The 19,218-nt window shown below is 43.3% G+C and overlaps 1 protein-coding gene across 5 annotated transcripts in view; it reads left to right on the forward strand.

The window, feature by feature from the left end:
* The window catches only part of PSD (pleckstrin and Sec7 domain containing), a 325,459-nt gene that overhangs the window by 297,376 nt on the left and 8,865 nt on the right, over nucleotides 1-19,218 (forward strand). For all 5 annotated transcript variants that reach the window (XM_083148518.1, XM_083148517.1, XM_083148521.1 and 2 more), the window contains one exon: nucleotides 14,712-14,852. In XM_083148518.1, the coding sequence (XP_083004644.1) occupies nucleotides 14,712-14,852 (141 nt within the window). The remainder of the gene's footprint in view (nucleotides 1-14,711; nucleotides 14,853-19,218) is intronic.

Below are 19,218 nucleotides of genomic sequence, written 5' to 3' on the forward strand. Positions count from 1 at the left end.
TTTATAGTACTGTAGTGTACAAGGACCTGAAGCAGTGCAGTGCGTAATGCCCTTGTGTAGAACACGCTTCCCTGCGTAATGCCCTGGGCCCCGCCTCCAAGTCCACCCACTTCTTCAGTGGAGTCGACTAGTTGCTGCGCCACCTTGGCAGCGCGTAGTCTGTTATGCCATTGCAGCACCGAGTTTCTTTGCCTGGTTATAGGCTCCTGTCAAGGTATACCCATCTCTAGTGAAAAAAATGTGCACAGACTGTCACTATCTCATCTTGAAATACTGACACTAATAGTTGCCTGGATGTCACATTATCAATGGCTATAACACACACAGTTTGGCAGCCATTGATGATTATGATTATTACTATGTATGGTTGTGTGTGTTACAAAATTTGTACCACACACAGCCATAAATGGTAATCATGATCCTCAATGGCTGCCAGGCTTTGTACTGTACTAGCAGGATATACAGTAGCATCGATTTCTGGGGGTACAGTGTGTATTACAATTATATGATTTCTTTCCTTTCAAATCAAGGGGGTAACTTCAGCGTATCAAAATATATTTGGGGTAAAAGGTAAAAAATTCCCTGACCCCTGATCTAGAGAGACCCAGGAAGGCGGATAAGAAAGTTTGGTCTTGGCAATGTTCAGCTGCAGGAAGCACTGAGGAATTGGGAGGAGATGACAGATATGCAGTTGGAGATGTGTGAGAAGATGAAGATTTCAATCCATGAATATGCAAAACTCTGATTAACATTGGGCAGACATTTACAGTCCTGAATATAAAATGGTTCATTGGAACTCCAAAGAGGTGTATTTAGTTTTTGTTACAGCAGAAGTGTTAATAACTAAGCAATGTGTGCATCGTACGTGAGATACATGTGACAAGAATACCTTGGACAAGTAGAGAGACATTGCCCCCTAAAAGAGGAAAAGTGACTAAATCACTGTCACAACTGAACTTGTTTGTGAATACGGACTAGTTTGAGTTGCAGGTTCCTGACTTGAGGTTCTAGGATGGAATATGGCTGACTTAATGTAGGGTCTACTCATGCGTAGACTTGGCGACACAGGAACACCTGAATGCATATTGTAACAGGTGACTGGAGAAGATGCTGTATCTGTACCAGCTACATGGGATACTGGGACACTGGGTAATGGGATTACCAGTACAAAGGATAGCTGCTATGAGCACAGCACTAGAGATGAAATAACACTGGGATGGGATAGACCAGTGATCCCAGAGATGCTGCAATGGTATTGCAGGAGCAGGTTTTCGGGAATTCTTGGATAGGCAATAACAGCATGTTGGATGATGCTGCAAGGATATTGCAGAAGCAGTCCTTCAGTGTTACTGGGTTTAACTTTTCCGGTAAATATGGAAATGCTACAGTGGATGAATATCGGCAGCCTTTCAGTATATCTGGTGAATCTGATAATGCTGCGATGGAAGAATAGCAGCAGCCCTGCAGGATCTCTGTTCGGCTTTACCGGTGAATCTGGTAGTGCAGCAATAGCGGAGCAGAAGCAGCCTTCAGGAAATCTCAGGAAGCCAGAAGGTGCTTGGGATGATAATAGCACTACAAGTCAAATAGGAGAGAACAGGAGCTCCCAGTAGGTCATAGGCAACAGACAACAAAGCACTGGCATTTTGTCTATGCTGGATCTCTGGATTTATACCCCTAGATTGCTGCTGATTGGTGGTGAGAATCATATGACTGTGAACTGGTTTCAGATTGGTCACTGGACAGCTAGCTAAACCAGAAGTGTCATGGCACAATCCATGGCCTGTTTAGGAGGGAACTGCTGGCGTGGTGAATGCGGCAGTGAGAGTGCCAGAAAAGGATAAGCGCCAGCGAGTGCAGGATGCTAGCAGATGATGGCCTGCACCCTAGAGTGTGGCGCAGGTGAGTGAGCTCGGCTGGGGAGCACTGAACAATGCCATTTTGTGACAATCACCCTCTTATATTTATTCACATACTTTATAACTAAATGTAGCTGCAGAACATCCTTGTTAGTTAGTAACCATAAACTGAACTAGGTGTATATGGGTGTTTTGATATAATTGCAGGCAAGTAAGACCTTATAGTCATATTACTAAGGTTGTTTTTGTCACTAAATGTATTGTGACTGAGTAGACTTCAAAGCATACGGATGTCAAGAGAAACCCTATCTCTGCAGGAATTGTCTCAGCCTGTGTAGGGCACATCAGAATCTCCAAGGAACCACTCTGGCAGGCAGCTGTAGGTTTAACTGGACCTCTGGGAGTAAATAAACAGAAAAAGCTCCTTTTAATAAAGACGGTCTCAGGGGGACTAGTTATATTTGAATATTCAACTCTGCGCATTACACAATAAGAACAAAAGTATCTCTCCAAAGATTCCTGATTTATAGTAGTCAGACAGCACAAGGATTACCTTTGCAGTAACGCCATTCTAGCCTCTGCTAGGGTAAAGTGAGAACATTCATTTGGACTTTGGGCAGCAACGCCATGCTTACATATTGGGCCTTATTCTAGTTCACTCTGTCTGACAAAATCCTTCTTAGATGGACAAAACCATGTGCACTGCAGGGGCGCAGATGTAAAATGTGCACAGAGAATTAGATTTGGGTGAGTTATTTTGTTTCTGTGCAGGGTAAATACTGGCTGCATTATTTTTACACTGCAATATAGATCTCACTTTGAAGAAAACCCCCACCAAATGTAACTCTCTCTGCACAAGTTACATCTGCCCCACCTGCAGTGCACATGGTTTTGTCCATCTAAGAAGGATTTAGTCAGGAAGAGTGAACTAGAATAAGGCCCATTATGTCTAAGATGTGGTAGCTATTAAAGCTGTGGTAGAACTAGTTAGGTCTATGCTCATTAGAGTAAGCTTTTCCTTGGAATTGAGTGACAGGCTGGGAGAGTGTTTGTATGGAAATATCCAGATATAGCAGCACTTACAACTCAACATTCTGTTGGCCTGACAACCTGTGGATCTCCAGCTCTTGGAAAACGTCAAGTCCCTTCATGCCCTGCCACAGTTCTGCTGTTGAGGAATGCTAAAACTGTGGCAGGGCATGCTGGGATGTGTAGTTTTCCAACAGCTGGACAGTCACAGTTTCTCCAATATATCACCTTTCACTCTAAAAAACAAATGTATCATATAAATAACATTGGGGCAGATTTATTAAGCTTGGTGAAGTGATAAAGTGTCTGGTTTTTATCACCTGCCAATCAGCTCCTACCTGTCATTTTTCAAACCAAGCCTGTGACTTAACAGTTAGGAGCTGATTGGCCGGTGATAAAAACCAGACACTTTATCACTTCACCGAGCTTAATACATCTGCCCCATTGTGTCCTGATGTTTGAATGCCAATGAGTGTCAGCAGGGCCGGCGCCAACACTAGGCAAATCTAGGCATTTGCCTAGGGCGCCGGCCACTGGAGGGCGGCATTTTGTGCCGCCCGGGTACCTGTCCTACGGCGCTGTCTATTTAAATCTGGCGGCGGAGGCAGCGGGGGTCCCTGCAGTCCATTAAAAATCACGAGCGCTATCCGCCGGGCTATGCGGAAGCGCTTCTAGTGTGAAAACTCTGGCAGCACGGCGCACGCTGATCTCAGCCAATCAGCGTGCTGCCAGGGTTTTCACACTAGAAGCGCTTCCGCATAGCCCGGCGGATAGCGCTCGTGATTTTTAATGGACTGCAGGGACCCCCGCTGCCTCCGCCGCCAGATTTAAATAGACAGCGCTGAACGACAGGTACCCCCCCCCCCCCCCCCGGCACCGGGGCGCCCCCAGCCCGACTCGCCTGGGGCGCTCCGGTGCCTTGCACCGGCCCTGAGTGTCAGTAGTCATAGTCAATTTCAGTTTTACAATTCCATTTGCTATGAGAAATCTGGATGTCAGTGTCCATTCGGTACTTGTGTAGTTTCACGGCAGCAGCCTAAGCTACATTGTCAGCGCAGTCCGATGGCTGCCTAGCGCAGTCAGCGTAGTGTCTCCGTGGCAGCCCTGCATAGTTAGCGTAGTCAGTGTAGTGTTCCTGCTGCAGCCCTAGTCACCATACTGTCAGGCAGCGTATTCACCGTACTGTCTCCGCGAGCAGCAGCTCTGTCTCCGGCGTCCCTGGCAAGCCTAGAGAGCGCCTCTCACACAGCGCCGGTAACCGCCAGATCCCCTGCACTGGCGGACGCTGGCGGAGAGGCGATCATGCGGGCGGCGGCGGAGAGGCACTCCATCTGCTTGGGACGCACAGTAATTCTTGCGGCAGGGTACGACAATCCTGCCCATGTCTGCAACAGGGAGATGGGGTTAGGGGTTCTGTAGCATGTGTGTCTCGTGCACAAAGGGTGGTGCGGACGCAAGTGCGTCTTGTGCACAATAAAGGATGCATTTGCCAGTGCTCCATGTTACATACTGGCAAATTACTCCTTTTAAAACCCCCACTATCCATGTCAGCCCTAAGCGTGGCGAGCGCACGCGTTACGCATCCTCCCGACCTGTTCATACACCCACTATCCACGTCAGCTTGGAGTTGATTTTATAAAGCGAGCCACCGAGCCCAAAGTGTGGCGAGGGGATGCGGATTGCTTGACGTGTATTCTGCGTCCCCTCGCGGGGCTCGCAGCGATCGCCACACTTTATAAAATCACTCCACTCCAACGTGGATAGTGGGGGTATGAACAGGTCAGGAGGACACGCCCCCCCTACCCCTTAGATATATGATAGGTTTAATGAGAACCAGGGTAGGATGGTGTCCTGTTGTATGAGAGTGATCAAAAGCAGTGGTAGATTTTACATATTGGTTACCGGACTGCAGCCTCCAAGTAAAATCTGCCGCTTGCAGGAACTGCCAAGCAGTGGCAGTGATGTCCCATTGGAAGCACTCCCTGTTTATCACAGCCAGTCCCAGGACAAGGTGTTTTGTCTTCCATTGGGAAACCACACCCCTGCTATAATGTCAGGCTGTTCTCTACCTCCTCCAGTGACTTCAGCTGTCAATCCCTGGTAGGTGGACCCCCCACCAGATAGGTAAAGGGCCGCAACTAGTCAAGTGTCAAATGCAGGGGAGACGTCTCTGAGAATTAGAAGGGAAAAATAGCTACTAATTCCTCTATCTGTCTATGAATAGTCTTGTTACCCACTCAAATGGGAACTACTGCAAAACCACGGCAGATGACAGTTGTGGGATAGGAGTGTGAATCTGGACTGTGATGTCAAAGCCAAGCACTGCCCTCACAGACTGATAGGAGAAAAACACAATGGCCTCCAGGACTACCTCCATCTTATTTGCATAAAGTAAGAAGCATGAAGGTGCAGTGGCAGTGGAGGGTATTTTCATGTTACAAGCCTTTCCAGGACTCCTTATTCACTTATGACCTATTTAACTGCTAAATGTTGGTGTCTAATTGCCCTGTGTTAGAGCACATGAATACTCCTTATTACACGCTATTAGATCATCTAATTTATTCGATTATCCCCATCTGTGTGACTCCTGTTTGTCCGTCACCCCTCTTCCCTGCTTAGAATGTAAGCTCTCACGAGCAGGGCCTTCTTCTCTCATGTGCTTTCCTCTTACGTAAACTAAATCCAGCAGGGTTTCAGTGTCCTCTGCTGAAGTAGTTATGTGTATGTACCCTCCAAAACAAATGGGAACTCCTGGCGCTAGACTTGTATATTCAAACTCCCGATAATTCTCTCATGCAAATATGGAGACAAGGAAACGTGTGTAAATAATGGATGAGGTACAACTAGATAGGGGGTGAGTGGGCCCAAAAAATGAAGTCGTACCACGACTCACACTTTGCGAGTGGTTACAAGTATGTAACGGTTTCTTTAAGGTCCACCAACGTGTGAGACAAAGGGTATTACCAAGGACAGGTGAAATCAAAGGTGCATACCGTACTCAACTGTATAAACAGGAGTTGGAAACATATAAAGGTTTCTTTTAATCCTAAGAATCACATTAACATGTGACAATGAAGGTACTTCGTACCATACTCACGAATAAGTACTGGTACCATAAACACATAAAGGTATCTTGTGGTGGGACTGGTGGGTGGCAAATCTCCACTTGATAGGTCCCCACGTAGCAACAGATGTACCCAAAAATGAAGGGATACCAGTCTCAGTAACAAGATGATTTATTTTAAAAAAACTGTAAAACGTGACCCATTGGCCAAGGGCACGATACAGATTAAAAAGTGCAAATAAAGCAAAATGGACATAAAAAAGCATAAGAACTCACTTGACATCCAACATGTTTCGGCGGGCTCTGCCGCCTTTTTCAAGGATAATCAGTGAGTGAAGCATACAGAGTTCTTATAGCAAGATGGAGGAACCGTTTCCGGGTCATAGTGCATTTCCCTAGAGTGGTGTAGATAACACTCATAGGGTCTAATAAATAGCCTAATTCTACCCATCGCTAGATGAAGTGATGAAGTATAATAATATAAAACATAAAGTGACAGCGTTAAAGAAGTAGACAAGGGAATAACCTGTACTCGGGCGATGGTATCCGGTTATTGGAACGCATCCCCGGAAGTGTTGAGACGCATATCCGGTTGGTGCGCCGGGTAATGCGTACGTGCATACGTAGCATAGAATATTAGTTCCCCTTATGTGAGGCGTGAAATCCGGATGCGCACAGGGGGAAATATATGTGAAAATGCCGGATGAGGCACGTGACTTGGTGGAACGCAGGCAGTGACGTCTGCGCTCCACAGTATAGGAAGTGGGGTAACTCCTATATTGTGCAATAGGCGAACTAATGATGTATACGTTCTCCTAAAAGTGCAAAAGACTATGCTGGACGATAAAGTGCAGTAGTGCATGTGAAAACATATGTAGAGTGACCAGATGCGACACGTGACTACCTGGAACGCAAACAGTGACGTCTGCGTTCCAAAATATAGGAAGTGGGATAACATATGTATGGTGTAATGGGCAAACTGATAATATATGAGTTCCCATCAAACTGCACTAAATAATAAAGTGCAGTAGTCCATATATTATAAACATGAAAAGGTTCCTCCATTTACAATATATATAACGACAAAATGAATTCATATAACAAAACATACAAAAATAATGTATATAAATTAACACTGTTAGGAAATTCACAGAGATAAAACTCAATAACATCACTGTGAAGCCCAAACAGTTTATCACATGCAACACGAATTACGTTATTTACGCGATCCGATGTGCATGTGATAAGCTGTACATCGGCAAAACCAAAAGAAATCTAAAGGTTCGATTAGCCGAACATGTTCGTAACATTAAAAAAGGCTTTAAGGACCACCCTTTCTCCCTACATTTCGCAGAAACTCATGATAGTTCTGTGAAATTTATCACAGGTTTTTGGGGGTTAGAGGCAGTTAAGGGTGACTGGAGAAACCATAACAGAGATGTTAGACTGGCACAGACGGAGATGAGGTGGATATTTAATCTGTCCACTCTCTCCCCGTCTGGCCTTAATCATGAATTCGAGTTAAAATGGTTTTTATGATGTTCCAGCTCCCTTTCCTATTTATATGAATTTTGTGTACACCGTCATTTTAAGTGAAAATAGTTTTTTTGATGTTGCTACTTTTTTATTCATGTTAATTTATATACATTATTTTTGTATGTTTTGTTATATGAATTCATTTTGTCGTTATATATATTGTAAATGGAGGAACCTTTTCATGTTTATAATATATGGACTACTGCACTTTATTATTTAGTGCAGTTTGATGGGAACTCATATATTATCAGTTTGCCCATTACACCATACATATGTTATCCCACTTCCTATATTTTGGAACGCAGACGTCACTGTTTGCGTTCCAGGTAGTCACGTGTCGCATCTGGTCACTCTACATATGTTTTCACATGCACTACTGCACTTTATCGTCCAGCATAGTCTTTTGCACTTTTAGGAGAACGTATACATCATTAGTTCGCCTATTGCACAATATAGGAGTTACCCCACTTCCTATACTGTGGAGCGCAGACGTCACTGCCTGCGTTCCACCAAGTCACGTGCCTCATCCGGCATTTTCACATATATTTCCCCCTGTGCGCATCCGGATTTCACGCCTCACATAAGGGGAACTAATATTCTATGCTACGTATGCACGTACGCATTACCCGGCGCACCAACCGGATATGCGTCTCAACACTTCCGGGGATGCGTTCCAATAACCGGATACCATCGCCCGAGTACAGGTTATTCCCTTGTCTACTTCTTTAACGCTGTCACTTTATGTTTTATATTATTATACTTCATCACTTCATCTAGCGATGGGTAGAATTAGGCTATTTATTAGACCCTATGAGTGTTATCTACACCACTCTAGGGAAATGCACTATGACCCGGAAACGGTTCCTCCATCTTGCTATAAGAACTCTGTATGCTTTACTCACTGATTATCCTTGAAAAAGGCGGCAGAGCCCGCCGAAACATGTTGGATGTCAAGTGAGTTCTTATGCTTTTTTATGTCCATTTTGCTTTATTTGCACTTTTTAATCTGTATCGTGCCCTTGGCCAATGGGTCACGTTTTACAGTTTTTTTAAAATAAATCATCTTGTTACTGAGACTGGTATCCCTTCATTTTTGGGTACATCTGTTGCTACGTGGGGACCTATCAAGTGGAGATTTGCCACCCACCAGTCCCACCACAAGATACCTTTATGTGTTTATGGTACCAGTACTTATTCGTGAGTATGGTACGAAGTACCTTCATTGTCACGTGTTAATGTGATTCTTAGGATTAAAAGAAACCTTTATATGTTTCCAACTCCTGTTTATACAGTTGAGTACGGTATGCACCTTTGATTTCACCTGTCCTTGGTAATACCCTTTGTCTCACACGTTGGTGGACCTTAAAGAAACCGTTACATACTTGTAACCACTCGCAAAGTGTGAGTCGTGGTACGACTTCATTTTTTGGGCCCACTCACCCCCTATCTAGTTGTACCTCATCCATTATTTACACACGTTTCCTTGTCTCCATATTTGCATGAGAGAATTATCGGGAGTTTGAATATACAAGTCTAGCGCCAGGAGTTCCCATTTGTTTTGGAAGATACGTACAGGAGGAGTGCTAAGTGGTCCTCGCTTTGGAATTCCGGCTGCAAGGACTGGTAGCGCCTTGGGACTTTTCAGTCTTTTTTGTTGTCAGTTTGTTCATTCACTTTTGAAATATTGTTCTAGGCTGCCACCATGTATGTTCATCGCAGTATACGTCACCAACACATTGATACAGTATTCTCTTTAGATACTAGAGGTGACATTGAAATTGTTGATGACACCTTAGAAAATGTGATGTCTAAACTAGAGACCACTCTATTAAAAGAGAGCCGTCTCTGGTGGGAGGTCACTACACTAGAGAAGTATCTCTCAGTGAAGCTTATCCCCAGGGGACTTCAGATAATCAAAAAGGCGTCATTCAACAAACCGTCAGATATGTTTTTAGAAAGATGGGAACAAACCCTCAATACATGCTCCATATCACTGATGGAATTAATTATTCAGGAGAGGAAAAGAGATATGGAGGAGGTTGAATCCACCCTAAAAAAACTTGAAACTCTGACTGATCCATTTAAGGATCAACTGGAGTATAAAGAATTTGAAAGTAAGATCAAATTAAAACTCCAAAAAAACGAAAGGGAACTTATGAGGAGGAAACAAAAAAAGTTCCAGAGAGACAGGGCTTCCGCTGACGGGATAAAAGAGGTAGCATTACCTGGGAGGCCCGTTCCAGGGCCACCAGTGATATGCAGCCGACCCGTCTCCGGGACCACTGTCCCAAAAAGGGATCCTAAAAAGAAACCCCAGAGTTATCAATCACCCTCCAGACCCAAACCTCTCTATAGTGAAATTCTGAGGTCTAATCCCAATCATGAGAGAACTCCACTACCCCCTAGGACTCCCAGAAATTATAACCAAAGAGGATGGAAAAGGGTACCATTCAAAAAGAATTCTAGACCTTGGGTAGATAGGAGGAATGACCCAGTTTTTCCAGAGCAGCCTCCTGGCAGGAGAAGGTTCCATGAAGGAGAGGGTCCATCTAATTGGGTTGATCGTTTCTCATCTCAAAATAGGTTTGAGAATCTGGAGCATCCACCCAATAGATTGTCTATGCACCATAACGAGGATTTTTTAGACAGGAATCGTCAGACATGGAGAATCAACTAGCCACACCCACCCCAACGAATCCCACTCTTTATAGGAGAATTAAAAGGGGCAAAAGAGGAGGTACAAGAAAACGAAGTAGAAGGAAACAAGGTTCCACTAAAATCTCCCCCCCTAATTCAGAGGACCAAGTCACTAAAATATATAATTTAAGTGACCACACTTTAACTGAGGGTGAAACCAAAATATTACAAAAAGGTTTAAAATACGCACCTAGTAATTCCATCAATTTTTTTGATTTATACCTTGACGTTAACAAATTTATTAGGAAAATTACAATAAAGAAATTTTTTCAAGAAAAAAATTCAGAAACAACTGATCGGACCACTAATCCTTTCAGAAAACCTTCTACGTTTAACCCTCAGCATGTCAGAGGTTGTTTCATTGAGTCATTTCAAAAAATGGTCAACAATGAACTTAAAATATTAAAAGATAACCTCCCGTCACTAAAGCACAATTTGACTTTGGAAGAAAGAAATGCTGTTGATAGCCTTAAAGGTAATTTGAATATAATTATTAAGCCCGCCGATAAAGGCGGAGCTGTAGTTGTTCTTAATAAGTCTATGTATACAGCTGAAGTAGCCCGCCAACTCAATGATGGAGTCACTTACAAAAAACTGAAGACAGACCCCTCTTATAAAATTCTCGCCAATTTAAAGAGTTTGATTGATAATTTTGTTAATTTGGGGACTCTGAATAACGAAACTGCTGAATTTTTGGTAAGGGAAGACTACTCCATTCCTGTCCTATATCTTTTGCCAAAGATTCACAAGGATGCTCAGAACCCCCCAGGGCGACCTATTGTTGCAGGCACCAACAGTATCACGGCCAATCTTTCGTATTTTATAGATCACCACCTCCAACCTATTGTCCTTACTAATAGGTCTCATTTAAAAGATACCAAGGACGTACTGAATAAAATCGGTAGGGTTGAATGGGATGAGGAATGTTTTCTAATCACCGCGGATGTAACATCCCTATACACGATTATTAGGCATGTTGATGGGATACAAGCAGTGAAACTTGCCTTACAAGAAACTAATATCAACCCAGAACTGCAAGATTGAATTATACAAGGTATAGAGTTTATTCTCACGAATAACTATTTTAATTTTAACGGTACCTTCTATAATCAGGAGGTTGGTACAGCCATGGGGACCAGATTTGCCCCCAGTTATGCCAACATGTTCATGGCCAGATGGGAAAACCTGATGGTATGGCATGGTCATGACTGGGAGGCAAATCTGGTCCAGTGGTGGAGATATATAGATGATGTTTTGTTTATATGGAGAGGTCCGGAGGCAGAACTTAAAAAGTTCTGCGATTACCTTAATACAAATCCATTTAATATTCACCTTACTTTTAACATCAGTAAAAATGAGGTAAACTTTCTCGATCTCAGGATTTATATAAAAGATAATAAGATTGAAACCTCTGTTTATTATAAACCCTCAGACTCGAATTCATACATCAACCCTTCGAGCAATCACCACAAGAAATGGATTTCCAATATTCCCAAAGGGCAATTTGTACGCTTGAAACGGAACTGCTCTAATGTTACCGACTTTGAAGAAAGTGCCGCTTTAATGAGAAACAAATTCATTAATAAAGGGTATAACATCACTCTTGTTGAGGGAGCTCTGGAGGAGACTAGATTGCTTCCTAGAGCAGATCTGCTTAAGAATAAACCTACCTCTACTACCAACACTAACGAATACACTATAGCCTTCAGCACTCAGTACAATGCTTACCATAAATCCATTGAGCATATCATCAAGAGAAATTGGAGAGTGTTACTTGAAGATCCGGCCCTCACTAGCATTTTGCCGCAGAACCCCAAATTTATCTATAGAAGAGCTACTAGCTTAAAAGATCAATTAGTCAGGAGCGCATTTATGGAAAAAGGTACTATGTCTACACGAAACAACGGGTTCCACAGATGTGGAGATTGCTCTATGTGTAAATCCCACCCCTCCACTGTTAGGAAATTCACAGAGATAAAACTTAATAACATCACTGTGAAGCCCAAACAGTTTATCACATGCAACACGAATTACGTTATTTACGCGATCCGATGTGCATGTGATAAGCTGTACATCGGCAAAACCAAAAGAAATCTAAAGGTTCGATTAGCCGAACATGTTCGTAACATTAAAAAAGGCTTTAAGGACCACCCTTTCTCCCTACATTTCGCAGAAACTCATGATAGTTCTGTGAAATTTATCACAGGTTTTTGGGGGTTAGAGGCAGTTAAGGGTGACTGGAGAAACCATAACAGAGATGTTAGACTGGCACAGACGGAGATGAGGTGGATATTTAATCTGTCCACTCTCTCCCCGTCTGGCCTTAATCATGAATTCGAGTTAAAATGGTTTTTATGATGTTCCAGCTCCCTTTCCTATTTATATGAATTTTGTGTACACCGTCATTTTAAGTGAAAATAGTTTTTTTGATGTTGCTACTTTTTTATTCATGTTAATTTATATACATTATTTTTGTATGTTTTGTTATATGAATTCATTTTGTCGTTATATATATTGTAAATGGAGGAACCTTTTCATGTTTATAATATATGGACTACTGCACTTTATTATTTAGTGCAGTTTGATGGGAACTCATATATTATCAGTTTGCCCATTACACCATACATATGTTATCCCACTTCCTATATTTTGGAACGCAGACGTCACTGTTTGCGTTCCAGGTAGTCACGTGTCGCATCTGGTCACTCTACATATGTTTTCACATGCACTACTGCACTTTATCGTCCAGCATAGTCTTTTGCACTTTTAGGAGAACGTATACATCATTAGTTCGCCTATTGCACAATATAGGAGTTACCCCACTTCCTATACTGTGGAGCGCAGACGTCACTGCCTGCGTTCCACCAAGTCACGTGCCTCATCCGGCATTTTCACATATATTTCCCCCTGTGCGCATCCGGATTTCACGCCTCACATAAGGGGAACTAATATTCTATGCTACGTATGCACGTACGCATTACCCGGCGCACCAACCGGATATGCGTCTCAACACTTCCGGGGATGCGTTCCAATAACCGGATACCATCGCCCGAGTACAGGTTATTCCCTTGTCTACTTCTTTAACGCTGTCACTTTATGTTTTATATTATTATACTTCATCACTTCATCTAGCGATGGGTAGAATTAGGCTATTTATTAGACCCTATGAGTGTTATCTACACCACTCTAGGGAAATGCACTATGACCCGGAAACGGTTCCTCCATCTTGCTATAAGAACTCTGTATGCTTCACTCACTGATTATCCTTGAAAAAGGCGGCAGAGCCCGCCGAAACATGTTGGATGTCAAGTGAGTTCTTATGCTTTTTTATGTCCATTTTGCTTTATTTGCACTTTTTAATCTGTATCGTGCCCTTGGCCAATGGGTCACGTTTTACAGTTTTTTTTAAATAAATCATCTTGTTACTGAGACTGGTATCCCTTCATTTTTGGGTACATCTGTTGCTACGTGGGGACCTATCAAGTGGAGATTTGCCACCCACCAGTCCCACCACAAGATACCTTTATGTGTTTATGGTACCAGTACTTATTCGTGAGTATGGTACGAAGTACCTTCATTGTCACGTGTTAATGTGATTCTTAGGATTAAAAGAAACCTTTATATGTTTCCAACTCCTGTTTATACAGTTGAGTACGGTATGCACCTTTGATTTCACCTGTCCTTGGTAATACCCTTTGTCTCACACGTTGGTGGACCTTAAAGAAACCGTTACATACTTGTAACCACTCGCAAAGTGTGAGTCGTGGTACGACTTCATTTTTTGGGCCCACTCACCCCCTATCTAGTTGTACCTCATCCATTATTTACACACGTTTCCTTGTCTCCATATTTGCATGAGAGAATTATCGGGAGTTTGAATATACAAGTCTAGCGCCAGGAGTTCCCATTTGTTTTGGAAGATACGTACAGGAGGAGTGCTAAGTGGTCCTCGCTTTGGAATTCCGGCTGCAAGGACTGGTAGCGCCTTGGGACTTTTCAGTCTTTTTTGTTGTCAATGTGTATGTACCCTGTACTTGTCCTCTATTGCAGGCTTTCCCAACCACGGTCCTCAAGGCACGCCAACAATGCCGGTTTTAGTGATATCCAGGCTTCAGTACAGATGGATAAATCAAAATAACCCCAGTACTAATTAAGTCAAATGTGCTCAAGCCTGGATATCACTAAAACCTGCACTGTTGGTGTGTCTTGAGGACCATGGTTTGGAATGCCTGGTCTATTGTATTCAACTGTAAGTAACTATTTTGATTATTCATTTATGCACTCTGTTATTATTATACTTTATTTATATTGCGCAAAGCACCCAATTACAGTCTTGAGCTATATATGCAGCACTGAAGTAAGGGTAGAAGATGATTATACTTTATCATTTTTACAAAAAAGAATACTCATTTTTATTGAAACGGTTGAAAGGGAGAATTTAAGTATCTTGATGTATGATGATGAAAATGTTGCCAACCAATCTTAAAAAAAAATAACAATAAATAACAATGTATTTTGATATTTAGGAAGAACAGGTGAAAACACATGAATCTAAATTCAAGAGCATGTCGTCGAGCTTAGTAGAACACCGCACATCTCCTCCGGATAAGAAGGTGAAAGTAAAAGTGGATGAATTTAAGCAAAAGGAAGACTACCTAGAATTTGAGGTATATCTGATGAAGTCAGATTTTTATTTTTAAGTTTTCATCTTCTATAAGAAGCAATGTTGAATAGAAGAGTAACAGAAATGGGAATTCTAAAGAATAGAAGAGTGACAAAAATATTTACAATTGTCTTAGGAGATTCACCTGGGTAGACTTTCGATATGTACTGTTTCCATTTCCTTCAACTTACTTTAGATGCTTAGTTCATTGTATGCCTATGGAGTACAGGACCATGGTAATATCAAGATTACATTAAATTAAGATAAATTAAAATATTTTTAAAAATAGAATGAATTGAAGGTGCTTTATAAAACATATGTACACCTTTCTGTTACTAGAGAAGTTACATATGGATAGTGGTAGATGCTCAATTAGTTTAGCAATACCACTCAGGTGCATGAGAGGGAGGGATTAATACTGAGTAAGTAAAAAATACATTCTTTCTAGGGTGGCCAATCCCGGGATCGGGATCAGCGGGATCCCGGGATTTGGCCCCCAAAACGCCGGGATTTCAATCCCGGGATTGGAGTTTCCAATCCCGGGATTTTCGGGATTAGACTGCGCATGTGCAGTCTAATGCCGGGCAGCGGCTGAGCACTCGCTCAGCCGCTGCCCGGATACTCCCATACCCGGCAGAGCAACCCTGCGCAGCGTGACCTCTCAGCGTGACGAGAGGTCACGCTGCGCAGGCAGGCAGGCAGAGATGAAGCCGCCCGTCCACCTAGCCAGCCCATCCAGCAAGCAAGCAACTCCGCATTATGAAGTCGCCGCCCACCCACCTAGCCAGCCAGCCGACCCAGCAACCCGGCTCCCGAAGTAGGAAGCTGCCCATCCGGTATCCCGGCTCCCAACCTGCCGCCGGCCAGATGAAGCTGCCCACCCGGCATCCCGGCTCCCACCCATCAACCCGGCCGCTGGCCGCCCCTGCAAATGTAAGTAAATGCGGGGCGGCCAGGGCGTTTTTTTATTAGGAAAGCCAATCCCGGGATCCTGGGAATCCCGGGATTGAGCATTTTTCAATCCCGAATCCCGGGATTGAAAAAATGCCCCGGGATTGGCTTCCCTAATTGTTTCCCTCAGCCCTACCCGGAAGTGCAGATTATGACAGTGCTGGCGCTCTGTTTGAAAGGATCCCCCTGGTTAATGAGCATGTACAGCTTCCCCCTGACAACAAGCATATGCAGTACCTCCCCCCCCCCCCCCCCCCCTGGCAAAGAACACATAATTCGCCCTGGCATTTATGGCAGCCATCCCAGTCACCCTCTCTCCGCGGCGCCTATTGGCTAACATACTAGGTATGTCACTCTGCCCCCAGGAGTTGGTGGCTGTGGCGAGCGCAGTGAGCCAACGAGCCCGAAGAGTGGCGAGCCCCGCGAGGGGACGCATAATACTTCCCTCGCCACGTGTTGGAGTGGCGTTAACAATGGGGGGGCATTTGAACATAGTCATTACCCATCAGGGTGGTTGTACAATGTAAAATCGGGTCTGGGGGGGCATTTAACATAGGAATCAAGCATCTGAGTGCCTGTACAATAAAAAATCGGGTATAATCGCGTCTCATCACATCGCATGCGATCATATGGCATGCTATGCAATGCGATTTTGTGGTTGTACAATGCCCTGCGATGGAAATCGGGGGCGCCGTGATAATACACAAGTACCGAACACCGTACTCACTTCAGGTAGTAATGGTGTCTATCCCCAGGCAACTGGGAGACTTCCTGTCCAGGCTGACAGGCTTTTATCACAGTCATGCAGGTGTTATCTGTTTTAGCCTTGGAGAAGGCTCATCAGTGCTATTTTTCTAGGGGTTTTAAAGTCATAGGACAGAAACCTTGGACATAAAGTACATACAGTACCTGCTCTCAAACACAATGCCACTGCTTTTATTATGCTCAACAAACACAAAATATTCTACAATTCACCTTCAAATCTAGATTTGTCCTTTTTTGGGGGTTGATTTGGACAAAATCCAAATTGAAAAATCTTTGTTATTTATTTTTGTGTGAAACCTTTGTAAGTCAAACCCAAATATCTCATTGTGTCTAAGGGATGTTGAGGTATAAGTAAGAACACATTATACCATCTCTCCCAACTTTCACCACTTTGAAGGTGTAACTGTGCCTAAAAAAAAAGGGGGTGTGATAGTAGGAGAGGGGGCAGGGCATCATATGGAGGGGTGTGGCTAAGCACCACCACCCCTATTTTCATAATTTTGCATGCATGCCCAGCACTCCCCGAGCAGCTGGAACTATACTTTTATTTCATGTTTCTAGGTGCAGATGTTTGGGCTGGACATTGATCAGTCAGATCATTTGCTTTTATAACGATTTCTGTAGAAGCATATTGGGAATGATTGCATCATTTCTCAAATAGCCTAGAGTTAAGCCGAGCAAGAGACAAATTCAGGTCAAGCCAATTAAGTGATTCACACCACTTAACGGCATAGACTGAGGCTTGTTTTGTATTTTTTTTTTATTGAGTTCTATAGTAATCTTCATTACAAAAGTAATCATTTAACTAACAAAAAGAGTATATAAAATAAATATACATGCATTCATCACAAAATCTCTGGAACCATGAGAAATAGGATCTTGAAAATTGGACAGTAGCTTTACTATGGGAGAGGCCAGAGGTTACTGATGGAGAGTGGGGTCCAGGAGTCAGCGTGGAGGCTCCTGTAGCAGGGATTGGCAGTTAAGATGTCCATGGGTCAGGTATGCAGTAGATAAGGGGGGCGAAGGACTAATTTGCGACCAAGAGTGATAGTGGCAGTCCATAAAGCAGAGTTCAGATAGTTGGCTCCAGGCCAAGTGTGATAGCTGTGGACGAAGAGTGACAGTGGGGGCAGTGGTGTCCATGGCTGCAAACCAGGGGTCAGTAGACTGGCGGCAGAGAGTGTATCTGCTGGAAAGCAGGTAACTGCTACTGGGAGCATAGGGTGGCGCTTGCGATATGCACTATGCAAGCCTGCTCCTCTTACAGGAGAAGTGGGGTTTGGAGCTGGGTCAAGAGTACACACAGTGGGAGAGCCAACAGGGGTAGAGTAGATGACTGGGGCTGCAGTTAACAGAAAGATATTTGCATCCGGTTGGGCTACTCCTGTTACCTTGGGCTTGTCTGTCTGGCAGCAGCAGTGGCCTGGAGCAAAAGAGGCAAGCTTGCCGATATTCTGGTTGCCACTTTGGGAGGTGGCAGCTAGCTCGGTATGGTGTGGCATACTGGGGACATGGCGGAGGGAGGTAATGCTGAATAGGCTCATAACAGGGACATTGATAGACAGGGACCAGGGCCACAATGATGCAATTCCCATCATCGGTCTCCTCGGCAGCAGGAGGGTTGTGTGTATCTGTGATGGGGTGCAGGAATTGTCTTAGCTGGCCCGGAGACTTCCCCACTATTCCAGGGGGCCAGAAACGCCATACGATTTTTCTGAGCATTCTTGCCATTCCAGGAGAGTAGTCATGTATAAAAGGGGGCTTGCATGAGAGAGGCGCCAGAGCTCGTGGGATGCTAGTTCTGCTATAATACTTTGCAGTGGGCACTTGCAGATCATGACAGACATTTCCTTTCACAAGGCACTGCGATAATTATGTCCCTGATCTGCACCACCATCACATAGTTCAACAGACGTGGGTATATAGAGTAAGTGCTATGACCAATTATCATATTTTTCACTTTGACCGATGGGACTGTTCATGTCATACACTTTGTGGGTATATAGTGTTGATCTATTGTATTAAACAACAATGATTTGTTTTATCTTTGTTGGAATTAGTGGCAGCACTGGAACTGCCTGGGAACTTAACTCTTAAAATAATAAATTATTGTTTTCAAACTCCTAAATGAAAGCTACAGTAACTCAGACATTCTTTAATCTAATGGAGACATTAAAGAAGACAGGAGGAGAAGTTGCTCTATCAACCAATCAGCTTCTATCTAATTACATTATTGAATGTACTTATAGGATGGGTAGAAGCTGATTGGTTGATATAGGCACTTGTGCTCTTTAGAAAGCTTGACAACCCTCATTTAATGAGGAAAATGTAAGGGTTCATTTATAGAAAGCAAAATTGAAAGCATAGAAAAGTATTCTTTACTGTTAAAAGGTGTTTTAACCTAAGTAGGATATGTAAATAATCATAATAATAATTGTATTTATAAAGCACTCATTCTCCAGTAGGACTCCAGGCCATTTACAGACATCAAAAACAATGTATATACAGTAGTACAAAAGTTTTAAGTAATACAGCAATAGACAAGACACAGAGACATACAGTAAACAAGATAATCTAGAACTCACAGTAAGCATAATGCAGGATTGGTGTAGGCATTTTTCATCGTAACTTCCAGGGTTTGTGTATTCCAC

This window comes from Crinia signifera, chromosome 6 (assembly GCF_055691185.1).
Source record: "Crinia signifera chromosome 6, ASM5569118v1, whole genome shotgun sequence".
Lineage (NCBI taxonomy): Eukaryota > Metazoa > Chordata > Amphibia > Anura > Myobatrachidae > Crinia > Crinia signifera.